This window comes from Bidens hawaiensis, unplaced genomic scaffold, assembly GCF_021521415.1.
Source record: "Bidens hawaiensis isolate Kalapana, Puna unplaced genomic scaffold, B.hawaiensis_p1.1 tig00016743_1, whole genome shotgun sequence".
Lineage (NCBI taxonomy): Eukaryota > Viridiplantae > Streptophyta > Magnoliopsida > Asterales > Asteraceae > Bidens > Bidens hawaiensis.
In genome coordinates this window covers 61,701-83,294 of record NW_027492533.1, presented here as the reverse complement: position 1 = coordinate 83,294, position 21,594 = coordinate 61,701, and the positions used below count along the sequence as shown (strand labels likewise).

At 36.0% G+C, this 21,594-nt stretch overlaps 5 protein-coding genes and 1 long non-coding RNA gene across 8 annotated transcripts; 2 read left to right on the top strand and 4 right to left on the bottom strand.

The window, feature by feature from the left end:
• The first annotated feature begins 830 nt into the window (after positions 1-830).
• Positions 831-1,731, top strand: LOC143551891 (uncharacterized). Its single transcript, XM_077042233.1, has one exon. The coding sequence runs from the start codon at positions 831-833 to the stop codon at positions 1,368-1,370; it is 540 nt and encodes a 179-aa protein (XP_076898348.1). The 3' UTR covers positions 1,371-1,731.
• A 977-nt stretch (positions 1,732-2,708) lies between these two features.
• On the bottom strand, positions 2,709-5,066 carry LOC143551889 (nuclear pore complex protein NUP35-like). The gene is made up of 3 exons (XM_077042232.1): positions 4,441-5,066; positions 4,262-4,373; positions 2,709-3,189 (listed from the first exon to the last, which is right to left on the bottom strand). Exons 1-3 carry the CDS (start codon positions 5,064-5,066, stop codon positions 2,884-2,886), a joined length of 1,044 nt encoding a protein of 347 aa, XP_076898347.1. The 3' UTR covers positions 2,709-2,883.
• A 3,243-nt stretch (positions 5,067-8,309) lies between these two features.
• On the bottom strand, positions 8,310-9,576 carry LOC143551888 (uncharacterized). Its single transcript, XM_077042231.1, has 2 exons — positions 9,373-9,576; positions 8,310-8,628 (listed from the first exon to the last, which is right to left on the bottom strand). Exons 1-2 carry the CDS (start codon positions 9,541-9,543, stop codon positions 8,449-8,451), a joined length of 351 nt encoding a protein of 116 aa, XP_076898346.1. The 5' UTR covers positions 9,544-9,576; the 3' UTR covers positions 8,310-8,448.
• Positions 9,577-10,654: 1,078 nt separating this feature from the next.
• LOC143551905 (putative inactive ATP-dependent zinc metalloprotease FTSHI 2, chloroplastic) lies at positions 10,655-15,851 on the top strand. The gene is made up of 11 exons (XM_077042246.1): positions 10,655-11,981; positions 13,060-13,232; positions 13,305-13,406; positions 13,491-13,655; positions 14,241-14,381; positions 14,452-14,610; positions 14,695-14,780; positions 14,866-14,944; positions 15,069-15,191; positions 15,272-15,328; positions 15,411-15,851. The coding sequence occupies exons 1-11, from the start codon at positions 10,655-10,657 to the stop codon at positions 15,630-15,632; spliced, it is 2,634 nt and encodes an 877-aa protein (XP_076898361.1). The 3' UTR covers positions 15,633-15,851.
• A 208-nt stretch (positions 15,852-16,059) lies between these two features.
• On the bottom strand, positions 16,060-18,354 carry LOC143551906 (uncharacterized). Of its 3 annotated transcripts, XM_077042249.1 has the most exons (9): positions 18,240-18,354; positions 17,727-17,799; positions 17,417-17,640; positions 17,271-17,327; positions 17,073-17,193; positions 16,862-16,984; positions 16,493-16,663; positions 16,340-16,399; positions 16,060-16,234 (listed from the first exon to the last, which is right to left on the bottom strand). In XM_077042249.1, the coding sequence occupies exons 1-9, from the start codon at positions 18,281-18,283 to the stop codon at positions 16,094-16,096; spliced, it is 1,014 nt and encodes a 337-aa protein (XP_076898364.1). In that variant the 5' UTR covers positions 18,284-18,354; the 3' UTR covers positions 16,060-16,093. The 3 variants fall into 3 exon arrangements, with proteins under 3 accessions (XP_076898364.1, XP_076898362.1, XP_076898363.1); XM_077042247.1 differs by having other exon boundaries at positions 16,340-16,663; XM_077042248.1 differs by having other exon boundaries at positions 16,340-16,663; positions 17,082-17,193.
• Positions 18,355-18,633: 279 nt separating this feature from the next.
• Positions 18,634-19,533, bottom strand: LOC143551887 (uncharacterized). The gene is made up of 4 exons (XR_013138566.1): positions 19,360-19,533; positions 19,182-19,267; positions 18,886-19,044; positions 18,634-18,802 (listed from the first exon to the last, which is right to left on the bottom strand). It is a non-coding gene; the product is annotated as an uncharacterized LOC143551887 (long non-coding RNA).
• Positions 19,534-21,594: the final 2,061 nt, after the last annotated feature.

Sequence of the window (21,594 nt, the reverse complement as noted above, 5' to 3'; positions counted from 1 at the left end):
TGAACTAAGACGTGATTTGTATACTTACTTGTGTTAAAAGAAATTACTTCAAACCTGACACATTTAAAATCATATAACCTAAACACAACCTGCTTAATTCGATCATTTGTGTAAATGAGTCAAATGCATTGATGAGTTGTAACAATTGACATGTTAACTTAAACATTTAAACGAGGGCAACCAAATATTTTAAGTCAGAAATGAGGCCGCAATGCAACTTCTTTTAGGATAAGAAAACCACTTTAAACAACAAATCATGTGCTCTCACTTTATAAATATATGAGCATGATGTATAAACTTTGGGTGCAAATTTTATCAAATTCTTGTTATATCCCATATATGTGTTCTTGAAATTAAATTAGATACCAACTTAAAAGTCGTGTATATGTTAGTGCCAAAAGTATAAATTTTATCAAAAGTATAAATTTTTAATAGTAATACATAGTTCATGAATTTGTTATATAACTAATTATTAGAGACATGCATATATATATATGAAGAAAACATTTGGTGAAAGCCCTTAATTTCAAGTACCCATGCATTAAATAATATTGAACAGAGTGATTATGTCCACACCAACTTAGAAGTTGACATTTGAAAATAGAAACCACATTCATTATCAATCATATCCAACATTTAATTATTTAACGACATGTGAATTGCCATGGTTCACAACACTCCATCCATCTACTTGATATCACTCCCATGCTCATTATAAATAACCCCCCTCATTGCTTCACTTCTACACTAAGCTAACATTCATTTAATCAAATCAAAATCTTTACACTTTCACCATTTCCCCATTGTTCAGTATATCCTAGTTAGTTAACATGGCACCGCACGCCGACACCATTGTTAATGCATACGCGTTCAACAAGCCACCAAGAGTATCGTGTGATGGGCTCAAACGCACGGTGTCCGACATGTCCTTTGAGTTGACTAAAGAAGCGATCGATATCAAGTCATTGACCACCATAGCTGAGGTGGTGGACGCTAAATGCGAGTGTTGTGGCATGGTTGAAGAGTGCACACCCGAGTACATGGAAAAGGTGCATAGCCGGTTCTTAGGTAAGTGGATATGCGGGTTGTGTTCAGAAGCCGTGAAGGAAGAAATGGAGAAAAACGGTGGGAATAAAGAAGAGGCGATGAGTAGTCACATGAACACATGTGTTCGGTTCAACAAACTTGATCGAGCCTACCCGGTTTTGTGTCAAGCCGAGGCCATGAGGAACATGTTAAAGAAGACAAGGCTAAGGGCTACATCTTTTCCTAGAGACCATGGGAATACTAAGAAGGGTGGCATCACTAGGAGTTCTAGTTGCATTCCTGCCATTACTAAAGAGATCAATGCGGTCCGTAGTACCGGCTAAGCTAATTACAAATTCATGCACTTCACTAAGCACGTCCAAATATTAATATAGGATTTGTTTATAGTAATAGCTAGTATCGGTACTACCATAACTTCATAGCACATGTCCAAGTGTTACGGGATCACTAGCAAGCACTACAAAACAAAGGAGTATCACCGAAGGGTTTTTTTATCATTGATTCTAAGTTTGTACCCAACCCGACCACATCCAACAAACATATCTAGACCTGGTCTTAGGTTTTTTTTGTGTGTTGGTTGTTTTTCAAAGGGTTTTGGTCGTTTATTGTTTTTCCCGACTTGTGTTGTAATTTGTATGTGTCATTTAATTCTTGTAAAGTGTGTTTTAATCTATAAAATTAAGAAGGTGCATGGATTCATTTCAAGAAGATCGGATTTTTTTTTATTTTTATTTTTTTGTTATATTCGTTTCAACTATTTACCAGCAACAATCTTAGAGTAAAACTAGAGAAAAACGATAACAGTAAATATTTTTGTCACAACATCATTAAATCTATTCTTCCCTAATCGAATGCGTAGACGTGTTCCAAGGAAGAAGTTTGGGAAAGGGGTTTTCGTCCGAGTGGTTCTTTGGAGTGTAAATAAGATTTGTTAAAAATAAAATCATCACATTCTCACCCCTCCCACATGATTTAGTTGGATTCATTCTCCTTTAATTACATTAACTTTTTAAGGATTACAATGTTCTTAAACCCGAACAGACCAACCAGTTAGAGTGACCGGATAAAAGACCAAACCTATGTTTAGTTCGGTCCACATGATTCGGACCACTTGATTATGAAACGGCCGATTTTAGTAGGTCTAACAACTCAAAATTGAAAGTTAAGCCAGACATTGGCGCCATCAGTGGGGCCCAAACACACAACTACATGGACAATAATTCAGCAATACGACAATGTGGATTGTCATAGCAATTGAGAAGAACTGCTAGATTTCATCTTATCCATCTTGTATCGAGGTTGTAAAACACCATGAATAGCCCGTTAGATGGGATCTGAGACAGAAATCTTAGGGCCATCCTTTGACGTTCATGTCAGTACAAGATTAAGAATCATGAACATGCATTGATATGAGAAGGAAAGAGATTATGAGAGCAATATGGAGTTAAACTTCTATAGTAAGCATTATGGTAAACAAAGATCCTCCAAATGGGTCAATCTACTATTGAAGGCAAAAGAAGCATATATCTTGAAACCAAACTGTAATTTTGGCTTGGTTCATTTTCAACAGTCAGGAATAACACCCTAAATCCTACACTTAGCTATATAGATTCGAGCCGTGCGTACATGATTAAACTCTTAAGCCACAGGCTCAAACCATATGGCTTTGTGCCTAGCATAACCAGAAGATCAGCTCTAACTCAATACAAAGTAAATTTCATATTCAATTGAACAACATCATGATTTCTGATTACATGCATCAAAACTTTTAATGTCTATTACAATCTCTATAGGACCGACTCTTAATACCAAAAACCAAGGCATGCTTGAACATGGCTACAAGCCAAACATCAAATCCACAACTTTGGAGACCATTGATTTTGCAGGGATAGCTACAGTACCGCCAGATTGAGGGACATTCATGGGCCCGTCCAGATTGTAACCCCGAGTAGATGCATTGAAGGCGATTGGATCTGTTTTCAAGGTGGTTGTGGGTGGTGCCATTGGCATGAATCCTTGATTATGCAGTCTATCACTAAGCGATTGGCGCTGCATTGGATCCACGGGTTTCACTCCAATTATTACTGCTCCATTTAACTGCATCCCGTTCTTGCTAAGAGCTTTTTGAGCATCAAATCGACTCTGTATAATGATAATAATCAATTAAAGAAAGTGTTCAGCAAAGTTTTACAACAATTATAGAACTATTAGCAAGTTACCAAATAGATACCGTCGTTGGGTTGGATCACTCAATAATTTAAAGTGAATTTAGTAATTTTGATTAATGGAAATATTTATTTTAACTAGTCTTGTTTTACTGTCATGAGAATTCTGTTAGTATACAAGATATAACATTTTGACACAACACCAACTTAAATAATCAGTTAGTGTTGCTTTGGAAAACAAGAATCCGTTCCAATTAAACTAATTAGACACTAACAAAAATTGGAAGATAATAAAAATAATAATGACTTTTTCACCATTCCATAGCAATAAACAAACGATTTCATGCTCGGGGATTAGACATTAAGGCCAACACAGTCATCCATCACATGATTTCAAACCCACAACAGTACATTCCCATCCATTGTCGTGTACACGTTGCTTACGCATGGTTGGCAACGCAGGGATGACGTGCGCAGGCCTTTACTCCTTCCCACTTACAGATCCAAATTCCATGTGCCAAGTTGAAACCCTTGATAGCACCCAACTCATGGGTGCTTTCCAAATTTCACTCGCGCATGAAATCTGAAACCACAAAAGAGAGCACGCAAGAACCTTAGTGCATCTTCGTCGAATTCCCCACCCATGCATAAAGCAGCATGTACCCGAAAATGGACCAAAATGCAAAGCAATGAGTCTAGAGTCATGCGACAGAACGTTTGTGACGATCCTGATGTTCACCAAGCATGTAGTAATTTGATCAATTTTATAAAGAAGTGTGTTATTCATTATCGTCATCCAATCTTTGTTAGTGCTCAGCCAATCTAATTAAAATCAACTCTTGTTTTTCAAAGCAACACTAGCTAATTAATTAAGTTGTAATCGTGTAAGAATGTTTCATTTTGTTCACTAAACAAGGTTCAAATCGGTACAACACTAACTAATGTAAATACTTCCATCGATCAAAATTAAAATACTTCAATATCATGCTCATAACGACGCATAATTAGGAACCAAATATAATAACATAAAGCAAAAACACAGAAGCTACCTGATAAAGAATATGCATCCAATTAGAATCCCTTGGACCCGGTACATGTTTAAGAACCACACCACATTTCTCAAACTCCCGAAGAACCAAATTCGTATCCGCCGGCGAAAACCTACAAATACACAGTAAACATTAACAATAACATTCACTTTCTAGAAACAAAACCAACAATCAATTACCCATAAACAGTAACCCATTCTTCCTCATCAACCGTCCCCACAGGCACCGAATTCCTCTTAACCTCCGGTCTCGCAACCTCCCGAGGAGGAGGTAACGTAAGCAAAACCCCAGGCTGCCTATGCACGACACCATCCACAGGCGAACCCGGACCCGAACCCTTTCCTTTATCATCACCCTCACTCCTCCCACCAGCAGACCACCAGCTGGAACTCACCACAGGATTCTGTACAGCCTGTGACTGCTGATGCCCAAACAACTTATAATTCGATGAGCTAGGGTTTGAATAATTAGACTGTGGAGACTTAATATTATTATTATTAGGTGTTGTGGGGAATAATTTGTTAGGTGGAGTTCTAGGTTTTGAGTTTTGTTCGGGGGATCCGACAACCGGGTAGTCTTGGAACCCGGATTCGGGTGAGAAGTCGGATCGGTCTTCGAGGGTGAACATGGGTGGTGGTGGGAGGTCTGACGTGGCGAAGTTTTCGCGCCATAGGTTTGAAACGGCGGCGGATTGGGTAGGGGTGGTGAATTTGGTGCGGCGGGTGGTGACTGGGGTGGATAGGTCGTTGAAGAAGAGTGATTGTTTGCCGGTTGATTTGGGGGTTTTGTGGATGCTGGAGCTCATGTTGCTCTGGTTCGAGGGTGTGCAAAAACCCTAGACGCCGGAGAGTGAAAGTAATACAAGCTTTCCAAGGATATTAATTTTGGATGAAAATGGTTTTACTAATTAAGTTTTCTAAATGTTTTTATTGTATAAAGTTTTTAATTTGTCTTAAATTAAAACCATGAGATTTTTGGATTTTGGACAGCATGGTGGTTATTCGGACAATATTTGCGACCTGTACGACTCGTATATGTACAAATTTTGTTAATTTATGTGCACTTTTGTGTCAATTTGTGTTCATGTGTGGAGTATAGCCCTATACGAGTTTTATAGGTTTGTACAACTTGTATATGCCTATATTACTCGTATAGACACATTTTTTTTTAAAAATTTTGTTTAATTAACTTAAATTGTAAAAAAAATAGTCGTTTGATGATGGAGAGATTGGTTAAAACAAGTCATTTGATGATGGGGAGGTTGGTTAAAAACAAATCATTTGGTGATGGTGTCAGATGACGTTGACAAAAGGCGACACGATTCATATAGCGTGTACATGAGTAGAGGTGAAAAACCTGAAAATTTTGGAACAAAAATGAGGTATTATACAAGGCATATGGGTCATCCATGAAGAGCTATATGAGTCGTATAAAATCTATACGAAACGTATAGGGCCTATATGAGACTTACAGGATCATGAAGAACTATACAGGACATCAAGGCTTATACGACTCGTCGTATAGGCTACAAAAAGTTGTGACTCTGATTTCTCAGTACATATGTCAGGAACACAATGTTTATATGGGTCATATATGTCTATACGAGTTGTATATGCTATAAAAACAGTAAAACACTATGGGGGTGGTGTCCGCATATAGCATCCCTAAATTACATGTTTATGATGAAACAGATTAGTTGTCGTAAGTTTTTTTTATTTTTTAACAACAAAATTTCTTTAATGTCTTATCGTTTGTAGGACTTGAGCATAAGACCTTCCAAACCCTATCAACCAAAGGTGTTCAAAGACAATTTAATAAGTGTAAATATTGATTTGGCATGTTCATAAGAACTTGATAGTAGTTAAAAGTTTGAATCCAGTGTTATATTGATTAATGTTAATATTGATTGCCAGGTCAAGGAGTTCGAGACTAATCTTGGATTATTAAGCTCGACTAGAGTTGTGAAATCTAAATAAGTTTATTATTTATATAAATTGTATATAAATATTAAATATATCTACAAATGATTTGTTAAAGGGAGATTAAAAGGCACAAAAGTAACCCAAAAAGCACACAGGATCCCAAAATGCATAAAGGTAGCTTAAAAATCACAAAGATAGCTCTAAAATACAAAGGTAGCCCAAAAGACACAAATAAAGCCAAAAAGATACAAATGGAAGAAAAGACACAAAGGTGGTTTAAAATGCACAAAGGTAACTTAAAAGTCACAAATGTAGCACAAAATACATAAATGTAGTCCAAAAGTCATAAATGGATACCAAAAGACATAAATAAAACCCAAAAGACAAAATTTGGAATCTTAGGTTTATTTGAGTTGATTTCATCATAATTGTGTTACTCGGTTACCTTAATCAAGTGTTTACCAAATAAACGAATTAGGGATAGTATACTTAATCGAAGCCCAACCCTAAGCCATAATTCTTTTGTATTTAGCATTCCATATCATAAACCCACGAAATTTCCTTCATCCTTTATCAATTTCTCAAGGATTAATCAAGTTCATACTAGCTTTATGAGAATGAGAATCAATATGAGCTAGGTTATTATAGTGGAATGGAGTTAATAATGGGGCATCAATAGGGGATTTCCTTGTGGTACACGTTACAAAAACTTGAAAGAACTAGACGAACATAAACAACTCTTTATCAACACGAGAACATGGTTTATTAAATGGAATCAAGCAATTTTAATCTTATTTCTTTTTGCTACTTCAACAATACGATGAAGCGATCTATATACAAAGATTAATATATGCACAAACCCCAATCCAAACTCGCAATGTGTGAGAAATCGGTCAAGAATAGAAAGACAATAATACGAGGGAAAATCCCCATGATAGCCCATCTATAAAATGAGATTCCAAATTTGTCTCTCCAAATTCAAGATTCCAAATTTGTCCCATAGTTATCTCGTCGTCGTCGACATGTTAGGGAATATCGACGACGCGTTACTAAACGAACCGGAGAACGACACGTGGCCGGAAGAGGTCGTCTACGATGTGTTATCGAGGCCATTTCATCGCAGACGATTTGTTATACATGTTCTTGTTCACGACGTCAACGCCGGGCTGCCATACCTAACGCCCGTGTTCATATCGCCGGCGACGGCTTACCAGATCTCATGGTCGGCGACTTGTTGACAAAACATAGGGTTGAAGATGCGTTTCCGGTGCTAACGTAGGGTCGAAGACGCGTTTCTGGTGCTAACGTAGGGTCGATGATGCGTTAAGTTATACGTAGCACATCGTTGACCCTACGTTAGCACCGGAAACGCATCTTCGACCCTACGTTAGCACCGGAAACGCATCTTCGACCCTACGTTAGCACCGGAAACGCATCTTCGACCCTACGTTAGCATCGGAAACGCATCTTCGACCCTACGTTAGCACCAGAAACACATCTTCGACCCTGCGTTAACACCGGAAACACATCTTCAACCCTATGTTTTGTCAACAAGTCGCCGGTCATGAGATCCGGTAAGTCGTCGCCGGCGATGTGAACACGGGCGTCATGTATGGCAGCCCGGCGTTGACGTCGTGAACAAGAACATGTATAACAAATCGTCTACGATGAAATGGCCTCGGTAACACATCATAGACAACCTATTCCGGCCAGACTCCGGTCACGTGTCGTTCTCCGGTTCGTTTATTAACACATCGTCGGTATTCCTTAACATGTCGTCGACAACGAGATATCTATGGGACAAATTTGGAATCTCATTTTATAGACGGGCTATTTTGGGGATTTTCCCATAGTACGATGAGAGTAGTCGATACGACTTTAAGAAAGATTTGTGTTCGATTCTTTTTTTTTTTTAATAAATGCCTATGCTCAAATCTTGATACCCATTATACATAGCACACCCTCCAAGTTGAAAATTGCCTCACAACTGGCCCTCCAAGATCTAAATATATCAGTTCCTACCATGAAACACGAATACAATAAATTAACTCTAAGTAGTAATAACTTTGAAAGATAATTTCAAATGTCTTGTAGAAATTATAAAACCGATTATATATATTAATTCTTTGAAACTTAGAGAATAAATATACAAGACGTAATATTCGTTAGTGGTTGTTTGTTTATCTCATTACATGATGATGCCTAACATCAAACAAATCAAAGTTTCAGAAAGTACGAGAATGTTTTTAACTTAAAAAAACATGATTAAAAAGGAGCAGAAAGTGGCTCCTTCAAACCACATTGATCAGGAGTAGAAAGAACACCAGTCACGGAGCATTGGCAGACCGCCTCACTAGTTGTGCTCATTCCTTGAAGCTTGTCTATCGTATCTTTCCTCTCAATTGCCTTAGCCATCTCTTCGACCCCTATCACGGGTTTCATTCCCTACAAAATTCAAATCCCAATATCAATATATTGCCTCAAACGATTGTATATTGCTGTTAGGGGTGTTCAAGAAATCCAAAATCTGAAAAAAACCGAATTCCAAACCGAAATTGAAGCCCGAATAATCCGATCCGAATTCTTATTCGGATTCGGATATGGATTTCAAAAAATTCCGGATAGTTTGGATTGTTCGGATATCCGAATAATACGAATATATAACATGTTATTAGTGTATATAGCCAAGTCCATTAACATTTACAATAACTTTATAACCATAACTTCATTATTCATTCAATCAACCTAACACGTCATAGACAAAAATGTCATAACACTCCGTCGTTATACTCTCTAACACTACTTAACTTTCTTGTTCTTAACTTTCTTGTTCTTGTAGTGTTTTATTTTTATTTTCTAGTTTTGTATGTTTATTTAACAAAACTTAAGTTTGTATATTTGTTATACGGATTATTCGGATAATTTCTGATTATCCGAATCCGATCCGAATTCATCCGAATTCAATTCGGATCGGATAGGAATGTCCCTAATTCGGATCGGATCAGATTTCGGACAGGGTTCCAAAATTTTTCAAATCCGAACAATTCGAACCGAATAAACTGAATAACCCGTTATCCGATCCGATGAACACCCCTAATTGCTGTGTTTTCCAGTAAACAAATGTACACGACTATATAAAAACTTTGACTAAGTCAGTTTTTGTTAAATTCTACAAACATTAAAGCATACCTCGTTCAGTATACGAGAGGCTTCAGATGGTTTATTATCTTTCAGAACACCAACAGCGAATTCCCGGGCTTGGTTGAGTTCAACATGGTTCATGGTCTTGGGCTCGGTCTCAATGGAGCAACAAAAGGTAGCCATGGTTTTGGTTAAGGAGGGTATGGTGCCATAGGTCATATATAGGTCTGGTTGATGGGAGCTTGTTAATTTGTTATCACATCCAGTGGACTAGTAGCCAGCTTATCCAGGTTGGCAAATCAACTGTAGACTATGATGTCTTCACGGACCAGTTTGTAGATGTTGAGTCTGGTAAATATTAAATATGCATCAAAAAGGAGACAAGTCACTAAAATCCCGTGCTGTAAGTAAACTGAATTAAAAGAAAAGTTGTTAGGCATTGTTATCATGTTGTACTATTTTCTAGGAATGCATTATCCGACTTTGTTTTTTTTACTAAATTCACTCAAACTTTATTTAACTACAAAACCACTTAACTATTAATATTCTCCGATTGTTATAAAAAATATAAAAACTAATATTGCTTTTGAATTTTCACTAACATTTAACCAAACAAATCATTTAAGAAAACACTAATGTCGAGTCTAGTAACTTCTTCGACACCAAGTGCATCATGTACATAACATGAGGACCCCTTGATGCGTGTCAATTGGATTTTTTTTTATCTTGGGATTAATACGTCAACAAAAGTAAAACACTCATTCTCAAGTATGTATTGTTCCACTACTTGAGAGTTAACGTTTTCTTTGCCAGAGTATTACCCCACAGGGTGTTGATGCCGACATATTACGCCCAGAAAGGACGTATTTACAAGTTATTCACATGACCAACGAGTTACTTTGTATAGCCTATGAATGTGAGTTATTATTATTAGCAGTTTTAAAAACAAATAATCAGATGGGCATATGAATTTTCATTTTTATAATAAATCATGAAAACTAAATAAAAATTGTTTAATAAACAATAAGCTCGTGATGAAGTCGGAAGATAGAGATTTTGTGACTCGGGTTCGATTCTACCACTAACATTTAGTTTCGGCGACATCATGTACCGGATATTAAAAAAAAAATAAACAGAAGCTATCTGCAAACCATCCTCCAAATTCACGCAGGCGTTGCGTTGACCGGTATCCATCGCCGATGAATATCTCACGACAATGATACAAAGCCATAATCTGCACTGAATTCACCGCCTTCACTGTAACGTAAGCCATCAATTCACTCTTATCTGTTAATCATTTATATTCATATTCATATTCATATTCATATTAATGGCATCCAATTCTATCCTCACTTCCTCACTCTTCCCCTCAATCACCTTATCACGAAACCTAAAATCTCAAACCCTAATTGCACACTCACACTCACCAAACCCTAATTCCTCAATTACATCCAATTCAGATACCGAACACGAACAAAAGCATGAGATAAACGCATTAAATTTACTCCAAATCTCTGTAACCCTAACAATAATATCAGCTTCACTTCCTCAGCCAGTATTAGCAGCCAAAGTAGCACAAAAGAAGCGTGCGCCTAAGAAACCAGACGCTTTAACACCTGAGGAATGGAAAGCATGGTCACAGGGGCTTCCGGTTGTAGCGAATCGGATTCCGTATACCGATGTTATCGAATTGAAACGTGAAGGGAGGCTTAAGCATGTGATTAAGCCGCCGGGTAAAGGGTTAAGGGAAAGACCTGTAGTTGTGTTAGCTGTGTTAGAGGATAATAAGGTTGTTAGACTTGTCGTGCCTTCGGTCGAGAGTGATCGGAAGTTTTGGAAGGTGTGGGATGAGTTGGAGATTGATTCGGTTTGTGTTCAGGCGTATACGCCTCCGGTTAAGACGCCGGATGTTCCGAAACCGGTTTTGGGGTTTTTAGCGAAGTTTCCGTTGTGGATGTATTCGTTGGTGAAGCCGAAGCCAGTGTCGAAAAAGGTGTTGGAGTTGAGGAGGCAGAGAGAGGAGCTGAGGAAGAGTAAGGTTAGTGAGATGGTTAATGTGAAGAAGGAAATGGCGCGGAGGGAGAGAGCGGCTCGGGTGCAGAAGAAGATCGAAGAAAGAAAGAAGAAAATCGAATCGCAGAAGCTTAATAGCGAGCGAGCTATGGATGCAGCGCGTTTGAGATACTACCGGATGTCTAACATGTGGAAAGAGTTAGCGCGTGATTCGAACGTTACGTTAGGTATTGGACTGCTGTTCTTTGTTATATTCTACCAGACTGTAGTGTTAAGTTATAAGAAACAGAAGAAGGATTATGAAGATAGGTTAAAGATTGAGAAAGCTGAAGCTGAGGAAAAGAGGAAAATGAAGGAGTTAGAGAGGGGAATGGCGGGGCTTGATGATGATGAGGATGACGAAGAAGGATCGGGTGAAGAAAACCCGTACATGAAGATGGCTCAACAGTTTATGAAGTCAGGTGCTCGGGTTCGGCGTGCACAGAATACTAAGAACACTAAACTTTCACAGTATTTGGAAAGAGGTGTCGATGTGAAGTTTACAGATGTGGCGGGGCTTGGGAAAATAAGACTTGAACTTGAGGAGATTGTGAAATTTTTCACACATGGTGAAATTTACCGAAGACGAGGAGTCAAAATACCAGGTATGTAGGCTTGCTTTTGGCATAAAATAACAATGCGCTTTCAAGTTGTGCCGGTTTTAGTTATTGTGCTTTTGTTTGTACATTTGAGTGGTTAAACATGTCTTTTTTAACCGGTAGGGTAGTTTTGTAGACTTTTGTAACCGTTTGGATCATTATGTGGACTTGATGTAAAAAATTTTGTCCTGTTTGGGTCATCGTTAAAATATGTTAGAATGACCTAAAGGGACAAAAAGCCATCTACGATGAGTCAAATGTTACAAAACTGTACAAAATGACTAAAGAGGAAGAAAAGTGAAAGTGTATCGGGCATTTTGCAAAAAAAAAAAGAAAGAAACAAAAGAAAAAATAACTCATTGCTAAGCTATGCGCACTTTAGGAGTTTGGCTTATGTTGTGTTTCTTGGACGTAAATGACTTTTGATCCTGTTTGGGTTGTCTTTAGATTCGTTAAAATGATCCAAATGGGGACAAAAAAAACTTCAATGATTTGAATGTACACAAAAGAGTACGATGAATAACAAGACACGGACGTTAAATTACATCGGTATTATATATACAAAAAAAAAAGAAAATAATAATAAGAAAACCCATTGTTAAAACATAGCCTTTTTTTTGGATTTTGGTTTATGTTTCGTTTCTTGACGTAATTGCTTAATTTCTGAGTTATAAATGGCTTCTTTTTCTGATTGGCTCATCATTTAAGTACCTTATAATGACCCAAAATGGGTGAAGAAACCTTCTTTAATTACCCGAATGTACAAAACAGTACAATGAATGAAGAGGAACAAAAGTGAAAATATGTTGTATTTTATGCAGAAAAACCATTGTTAAATGATATTCTTTTGGATTTGACTTTGGCTTATATTGTATATCTTGGACATAAATGTTTAACTTCTTGTGATTCAAAACTGTAACTTTTAATGCTTATGCATCCGTTGACGGATTGACACAAGTGTTGATTAGTACCATTCAAGAATGCCCTTTTATTTATCATTCACAACAGATTTTTGAGTACTATATACAGTGTGTTCTCAGTCTCTTAATTGTATTTGAAATGTTACATTTTATGTTTCTATCAGGTGGTATACTTCTTTGTGGGCCTCCAGGTGTGGGAAAAACGTTGTTAGCAAAAGCAGTTGCTGGTGAAGCAGGTGTGAACTTTTTTTCAATCTCAGCATCTCAATTTGTGGAAATATATGTCGGGGTCGGTGCGTCACGTGTTCGAGCACTCTATCAAGAAGCAAGAGAGAACGTGAGATTTAACTTCATACAATTTTATATCTTTTTTAAATTGCATATCATGCTTATTATTGGATCTTCATAGGCTCCATCTGTTGTGTTTATTGACGAGCTGGATGCGGTTGGAAGGGAACGTGGTTTGATAAAAGGTTCGGGTGGACAAGAACGTGATGCAACCCTAAATCAGGTATATTTTGATTAAATGGTTATAGTAATTGCCATTAAATGATTTTGAGACTGAATTGAAGTTTAATTTTTGTTTATATTACAGCTTCTTGTATGCTTAGATGGATTTGAAGGCAGAGGAAATGTGATCACTATTGCTTCCACAAATAGGCCCGATATCCTTGACCCTGCACTCGTGAGACCGGGTCGGTTTGATCGAAAAATATTTATACCCAAACCAGGCTTTATTGGACGAATCGAGATTTTAAAGGTTCGATAAGGTTGCTTTTGAAAATTTTGTTTATCTAATGACATACCTATAGATGGGGCACGTTCATGTTTTTCGTTTAACTGAACAAACGATCGAACATGAACAACTAAGTGAACATGGTTTTCTTATTTATATTTGTTCGTTAAGAAAGTGAATGTGTTTGTGTTTGTTTATGTTAGTTCGTTAATAGTATAAACGAATGGTTCACGAATGTGACAGAACATAAATGAATGAACTTAACTGAACATCAGGGAACAAAGGTAAATGTTAACAAAACCAGCTAGAAGTAAACATGAACATCAAGTTGTTGGGCCTTAATGCTAATAAAACTAGAATAAATTGTAATGAGCCTGAGAAATTTAAATGATTATATAAACGTACATAAATGAGCAAAAACTTAAACATAACTAATCTACAAACACAAACGAACATAAATTAATTAACTAGATGTGTATTCATGTTTTTTCATTTAACTAAATGAATAGAAACTGTTGTGCATGTTAGTTTGTTTGTTAAATAAACGATCATAAAGAAGTTTCTCACTGAATGATTCACTAAAAGTTTGGTTCGTTTATATTTGAATAGGTGCATGCCCGTAAGAAACCGATGGCTGAAGATGTAGATTATTCTGCTGTTGCAGCTATGACTGATGGAATGGTCGGTGCTGAGCTTGCGAATATCATTGAGGTTGCTGCTATTAACATGATGCGTGATGGAAGGACTGAGGTATTTCGTATATGCATGCATATATTATAACAGTTTAATAACATTGAACATAATAATTAATATCATGTAGATCACAACTGATGACTTGTTACAAGCTGCACAAATAGAAGAAAGAGGAATGCTTGATAAGAAAGACAGGAGTCCCGAAATGTGGAAGCAAGTGGCTATTAATGAAGCTGCTATGGCTGTTGTAGCAATGAATTTCAATGATCTTAGTAATATAGAGTTTGTATGATTCTCTCTTTCACTTTTATATAACTTCTTCTTTACAAAACAGTGACTTATAATTTAAGTGAGAATTTATTTTGAGCAGATTAATATTGCTCCCAGAGCTGGCAGGGAGTTAGGCTATGTGAGGATGAAAATGGATCACATCAAATTCAAGGAAGGGTTGCTAAGGTTGAATTTTCTTTTTTGAATCTGACTTTTCTGTACATAATTTTTTGTTTGATATCAATTTTCTTTTTAATATGTTTTCATACAGTCGACAATCACTTTTAGATCACATTACTGTTCAACTAGCACCGCGGGCAGCTGATGAGATTTGGCACGGTGCGGGCCAGGTGAGAATATTTCAATTTTATATATTCACATGTTTTTTAATCTCTAGAGCTTGTATATTTCTTTGGACACTGTAAAAAGTTTCCCCTTCTAAGAATCTTCTGAAATGAATTATGAGCTCTGCAGTTGAGTACTATATGGGCTGAAACAGCAGACAATGCTAGGTCAGCAGCACGGGCACTTGTTCTTGGTGGTCTTTCAGACAAATATTATGGTGTATCTAATTTCTGGGTTGCAGATCGAATAAATGTATTCCACCTTGTAACTATATCAAATTACCAATACCTTATATTTTCATTCATATATCTGATTAAATATTTGACAACTAGGACATTGATTCTGAGGCGTTACGGATTCTTGATATGTGTTATGGACGCGCGAAAGAGGTACATATGTTATAAAGCTAGTCACTATGATGGGGGTTTTCAAGAATTTCTTTGAAGTAACGCTTTTTTAAATGAATTTCAGCTTTTGGAGAAAAATAGGAAACTTATGGATGCTGTTGTTGATACACTTGTTGAGAAGAAGAGTCTAAACAAGCAAGAGTTTCGCAACCTAGTTGAGCTACATGGATATATTCAGCCCAGCCCACCAAGTATACTTGATATACGGGCTTTAAAACAGGCCCAGATGCGATCAGTGATGATGAAGCACGAAGAAGAAGAAGCACCTAATCGGGTCGTCACATAACACCGCATACATTAAGTTTGCAATTATGTTGAAGGTCTTATTATTATTTTTCATCGTTTGTTATTTCCTTAGATCAATGGAGAGGCTGTGAAACAGGCCAAAATGGACAATTTTTTATACTGGTCCAAACGGGTCGGGTTAGGTCAGGCTAAAGTCTTGTAACGAATAGAAATGTAACGTATATTGTTTGGAATATGTAGATTATGTGCTCATTATGTATATGGCTTTTATGATGCCCAACTAATAACTATCAGCACTAGTTCAGATCTTTTAAAATATTTACCCTTTTTCTTTATATCGAGCTCGCATATATGTATATATTTGCAACAACTTGAGAAAACTTTTGACATGAAGTTATTTACATCACCACCATTTACAATATACACATTCTAAAGGGAAGATACATTTATTGCTGCTTTATTATCAAACTGTCGTCATTCGTTGGTTCCCTTTGTATGTATTTACGGCATTGCAACTGTAAAGCTTTTATCTTCACTGTCATTAGCAGATTGATCTTCAATGGCCCATGATTCAACTTCCATCTTTATTCTCTTAAATTGTCTCACCAGATTCAGCCGTTCAGACGAATATGGCGAAGGAATCTAATGGACATATAAGACATGCACAACAGAACAAGATTACCATATATAGAAAAAACAGGAATTACAGAACATAAGATGAACAACAATGTTGAATGACGTATGTACCATTGATGGGACGTATTTATTGGTTGCAGCTAATATTGCTGCATGCCCGACAGCTGACATCTGGTCACGTAAACAGACAGTAAAGAGTTTCAACTGACCTGTTTTAACATGTATTTTTGAAGTAGATATGATAAAATATGAAATGATGCGTACGGGAATTATCATCAGGATTGTAATCGGAACAAGAGCCACAATATCGTTAAGCGTTCGCTTTATTTTCCTTTTTTCTCTACTCGTAATCCTTTTACCACGCAGTTGCTTCACAAGGAGACGAATGAAATCCGCTATATCTATGAGTAGTAACCGAGTACCCATCAAGAAAACCTGTATGATAAGCATCAAGAAAGATAATCAGGTTTGGGTTGTCATGTTTAACCTGTTTAATAAAAAAGTCATGTCGCGTTGATTTGTTCAATTAAGTAGGCCATGTTTGGGATGACTTGTTTAACTGTTTGATTATACGTGTCGACCTGCTTATAGAACTATTCGTATTTGTCATAAAGAACCTTAGTAGTCTCTTACATTAGTAGCAGAAATCAAATGTTCTCTGGACTTAGTCCATAAATGTTCACACAAACTGTTTTTTCCAGCCCCGTATTCCTTCTCAACGAGCTTTACATCGTCGATTTCTGCTAAATTTATCCCCTGCCAAATTTATTTAACAAGTTTGTCACAAATATCTATAAAAAATCAAACTCCTTTACTGAAAAAAGAAGCAAGAAACTAGAAGTACCTTACTCACTTTAGATTGATCTTCTTCGTTTTCCCTTTTAATAAACTCAATTGGCTTTGATAGTGTTTCCAAGATTAAAGTCGAATCGGCAGCGTCACTTTCTGTAAACTTCATCATCCTGCTGCAACACGAAGCAAAAAAATATATAAATATTTTTCTTCATTTTTTTAAAATGTCATTTATATTATACCAACTTACCCTGATTTATCATAAGCAGCCCAATAACCCTCCAGGCAATTAGCTAACAAAGTTTGGCTACAAGTTATACAACATATATAATAAGTCTGTGTTATATAAAAAGCATAAATAGTTTTGTGTAATGTGAGATTTTACATGTATACTACCTTTGAAGCAAAAACAAAAGCACATTAGAATCCAACGGTTGTTGAGAAGAACTTGTGTAGTGTGCAAATCCATTAAAAACATCATAGCAAACAGTAAGAACAGTATAAACAATAATCTCCTTTTCTGCTTGTATAGCATGCTGCCTAGATCTTCTCCCATCATATTGGAACTTAGATTTAAGCGAAGCGTAAAAGTCAACCCATCCAATTTCATCTATAACTACCTAAGTAAAATAAATTATCTAAACATCAAAAGTTTATTTATATGATGAGGCATAACTAAGCTAACCATTAAAAAGATAATCCAAACCTCGTTGAACAGTTGATACTTCGATAGGGAGTTGAATTCGCGATATATGTACAGGCTACCACATTCTAAGTAACTGCAAAAGGTTCAAAATTAACACAGTAAAAGTTAACTATAAAGATAATATATAACCAACTTTAGTTAAATTTGTGAGGCATTAATAATTAGGTTTTGGATTGGTCCTCACTTAACAAGTCGTGTTTGGCGTGACTTGACTAACATATTTAATAAATAGATCGTCTTTGAGTTGTATAAATATTAAATAAGTCGACCCGTTACCCTGTCTAAAATTAGAATTAATTTTTTCTGGAATAAAAAATTTATAAGTTTAACCTGCCTATCCGTTTGTGACCTCTTTAACATGTTTACAAGTTTATTACAACTTATTTATAACCCCTCAACCCATTTACAACGACATCTTTGGCAGACATAAATCATCAAATTAAGTATATTTTACTATTTGGGATATAAGATAACCAATAATTAAATCTTTGATAAACCAATGTCACAATCTACCAAAGAAAATTCTTAATCTGATCATCGATGTCCATTATATTCATTTCTGATAGATATATTCTTGTCTCTCTTCCCAAATATGCAAAAATTCCAAGAATTGCCAACGTAGTCTCTTCGACCTATAAATAAGATTTACAATAAATTGAAGCTACTTGTGTTGACTGTGCGAAATAAAAGATGATTATTAAAATAAATCCAAAAGTAGATATAAAAAAAGCGGTCTAACCTTATTTATGAATGTTTGATTAGGTGTTATGACACTTTCTCTATGAAATGCTGCACAAAGTTTTTCTTGAACAAGCCCAATCCAAAATTCAAGATCTTCTATATTCTTACTTGGTAGAATCTTTTTACCGAAGTATGACAAGAAATCATGTTCAAAACCTGCCTCGGTTGATAAGTGATACAATTTATCAATTGATACAAGATTGTGTGATAAGTCCTTAAGTTCAACCAATGCATCATCAACTGATGTTGTAAATTCAGGACAAGATACACGGTTCGGGCCCAACTTTTTCACTGCACTACCACAACTGATGGCAAGAATAACACCTGCAACACCACTGAATAAAAACTTTATGCTATAAATTAATATATAACTCCATATATTTGGTTTAAAAACATGATAATAATATGATTTTTATACCTTCCAGCGTATTCGACAGACCATTTTTTGAATAGTGGAATGAAAAATCCTGCGATACGCGGAAGTTCCACTCGTCTGAACCATTGCACCAAATCAGGATTCTTTGCTTTCAGTTGTGTTTCTAAGAACTCACCAAGTAATAATGTCTTTGAGGACAAACTGAAGTAGAAGAATGTGCATACACTGTTAGCTCACATGATATTAAAAACTGGCCCGGTTTCATAAATGTTTTTTTTAACATAATATACAAATATAATCTGAATTTTGTACAGGGATTTTCATCATTTGTTACATACATTTTATATAGTGGAGTGCTGTAACGTTTATGAGCGAGGAATAACTCAACCTCAATTGCCGCTTTCAGTAAACCATAAACCGCCACCTATAAAATAATAACGTTATGCAGTCTATATTATGATAGGGTGAGGCTATACACACACATCTGAAAATATATGCATTGATCACGATAGTCACCTGATATGCGGTGCGTTTGTGCCATGCATTTACATCAACTCCATTCCATGCATTTGAAAGCGCGGGCAAGCTTCTAAATATCTCTAGATTCTGAACTGCAAGAGAGAAGCTTCAAGCGGATTGATGCAATACGTGTACAAGACAATTAACACGATTAAATTCCAGTTGGTTTGTTTCTGTTATACCCAGTGAAGCTGAAGCTTCATGAGTAATGAAATCATCCCGGCTAGAAGAATAGTTTTTGGTTGACTTTGATCTTAGTGAAATGTTATGAGCCGAGGATGAAATGATGTAACGTTTAAATGCATTATTGGTTGAAGTGATACGATTTTCTTGTTTTGTAATGAACTTGGATGAATTAGATATAGAGTTGATTGTGGCAGTGGAATCCCTGTAACGTAGTAGAAATGAAGTTATTAATGAGCTTAAGTTTGATCACAAGTAACAATGAAGATGAATATATACGGTTTTTGCAGTTCTCAGCATAATACACAAAGAGCTTACAAGCGGTGTAAAGACTGAAATGAGAAATGGGATGCCATGAATAAATGGAAGGGAACGAGAAGAAGGTGGTGGAGAAATAGAGGTATGATATATACAAGGTGAAGCGAAGCAATCGATGGAAACTAAATAAAATTATGTTTTTGATCATTTATTTTTCGAGGTTTTGTTATTATTATATGTGACAAGTAGTCATTCATATCTTTGATTTTTTTTTTAATTATTTAAGAGCAAAGACAATTTTTAAGTAACAAAGACAAATTATGTTAGTAACTAAGTGAACAAAACTGATTAAGTCAAACAATGTATAGTTGACGTAAACAGACGCGCATGGCTTCTTTTTGTGTTGGCGTCCTTTAATATGCCAGTAACGCATGTATGTCGCAAGTGAAAGAAAACCTATGATTCCGATTCGTGTGCACATGTGATTGGTCATGAAAAAATATTAGTAAAAATGTTAGATAGAGTACAAACAAAAAGGAGTGAAAGGAAACAAACAAAAGAAACTTAGATATACTTTGATTCAAACTTAGTAATTAGCCTTAGAATCTCAAGCATTTAGTAAATTCAATGACTTCTTGTTTGATCATTTCAATATAGTAGAAAGTTGACCCACTATGTGACCTATCACTTGTTTTATAACCCTTATAAATTGCCAACATTCACATGCTATTTTTGTGTGACTCAAAAGATATGTATTAAAACTAATGAAATCAAGTGGCATATTTTGTTACTTGTAATCCCACATATCCATCTCATAACTCTTTTAACTCTTACCAGTAGGCCCAACCGTGTGCTAATTTGATATGTTTTGAATGTAGAATTATTCAAAGAAATAAAAGTTTCACAAAAATATTGTGCCAACATATTCATCCTTCCATCTCATTTTGGATTTTAATTTTAGTCTCTTGTGACCCGTCATCCGTCCTGAAACCTAGTTCTGTCATATCCTGTTTTGCCATCAAATTCCCGAAAAACATTCCAAATAATAGGACAATCAGACGTGATTCACAACTAACCCTAGATAAACAAATAATAATGTTTTGAATTACAATCTGTAACAACAAGAATGTCGCACTCAAGACTTTCTTTTCAAAAACTACCTATCAACAACAAATAAAACTCCACATCACAGCATTATTGTAGTAAAATAACAACACTTGATTTACTTTTCAATTAAAGATTATGAAGCATATTGTCGTTGCAGTTGGGGGCTGAAAGATTTTGGTACCCGCAGAAACATCTTTTGTCGAAAAAACTAAATTTTCAAAAATAATCAGCTGTTTTGAGACGGCAATAAGTTTTTGGAGTGTTCGGGATTGCTTATCTGCTTATGTATTAGTGATTTAGTTTGTTTCAATAAGTGTTTGAAGTTACTGACCAAACTGTTTATTTCAAAAGGCAATAAGCAGATAAACAATATTAATTAGTGCCTCAAATACGATTAGAAATATAATATTAGAAGGGAATTAATAAAGTGACTAACTTTGCCATACGACATTCGAGGTACTTCTTAGAAATATGCCTGCAAATCTCCGATTTATGGCCCGATGTTTTAAGACAGCTTATATAGTCTTTCTTCTCCTGCAAAATTCCCATAAAAACACTAAATTTAAAGGTCTTCAATTCACTATGTGACAGAGTTGTAAAAATCCTGCCTAGGCACCAATTAATCGCTATTAGTTCAAAATCAGTCAAATTGAAAATAAAATTTGGTATATATATGTGTGTGTA

Excerpts from the sequence above, each read along its gene's own strand:
- LOC143551891 (XM_077042233.1), top strand. The coding sequence starts at position 831 with ATGGCACCGCACGCCGACACCATTGTTAATGCATACGCGTTCAACAAG.
- LOC143551889 (XM_077042232.1), bottom strand. The coding sequence starts at position 5,066 with ATGAGCTCCAGCATCCACAAAACCCCCAAATCAACCGGCAAACAATCA. Across the intron at positions 4,374-4,440 it reads GAATGGGTTACTGTTTATGG|GTTTTCGCCGGCGGATACGA; the intron begins GTAATTGATTGT and ends GTGTATTTGTAG. Across the intron at positions 3,190-4,261 it reads GGATGCATATTCTTTATCAG|AGTCGATTTGATGCTCAAAA; the intron begins GTAGCTTCTGTG and ends ATCATTATACAG.
- LOC143551888 (XM_077042231.1), bottom strand. The coding sequence starts at position 9,543 with ATGACCTATGGCACCATACCCTCCTTAACCAAAACCATGGCTACCTTT. Across the intron at positions 8,629-9,372 it reads CCTCTCGTATACTGAACGAG|GGAATGAAACCCGTGATAGG; the intron begins GTATGCTTTAAT and ends TGAATTTTGTAG.
- LOC143551905 (XM_077042246.1), top strand. The coding sequence starts at position 10,655 with ATGGCATCCAATTCTATCCTCACTTCCTCACTCTTCCCCTCAATCACC. Across the intron at positions 13,233-13,304 it reads ATCAAGAAGCAAGAGAGAAC|GCTCCATCTGTTGTGTTTAT; the intron begins GTGAGATTTAAC and ends GGATCTTCATAG. Across the intron at positions 13,407-13,490 it reads GTGATGCAACCCTAAATCAG|CTTCTTGTATGCTTAGATGG; the intron begins GTATATTTTGAT and ends TTTATATTACAG.
- LOC143551906 (XM_077042247.1), bottom strand. The coding sequence starts at position 18,283 with ATGAATATAATGGACATCGATGATCAGATTAAGAATTTTCTTTG. Across the intron at positions 16,985-17,072 it reads ATCAATCTAAAGTGAGTAAG|GGGATAAATTTAGCAGAAAT; the intron begins GTACTTCTAGTT and ends TAAATTTGGCAG. Across the intron at positions 16,235-16,339 it reads ATAAATACGTCCCATCAATG|ATTCCTTCGCCATATTCGTC; the intron begins GTACATACGTCA and ends TATGTCCATTAG.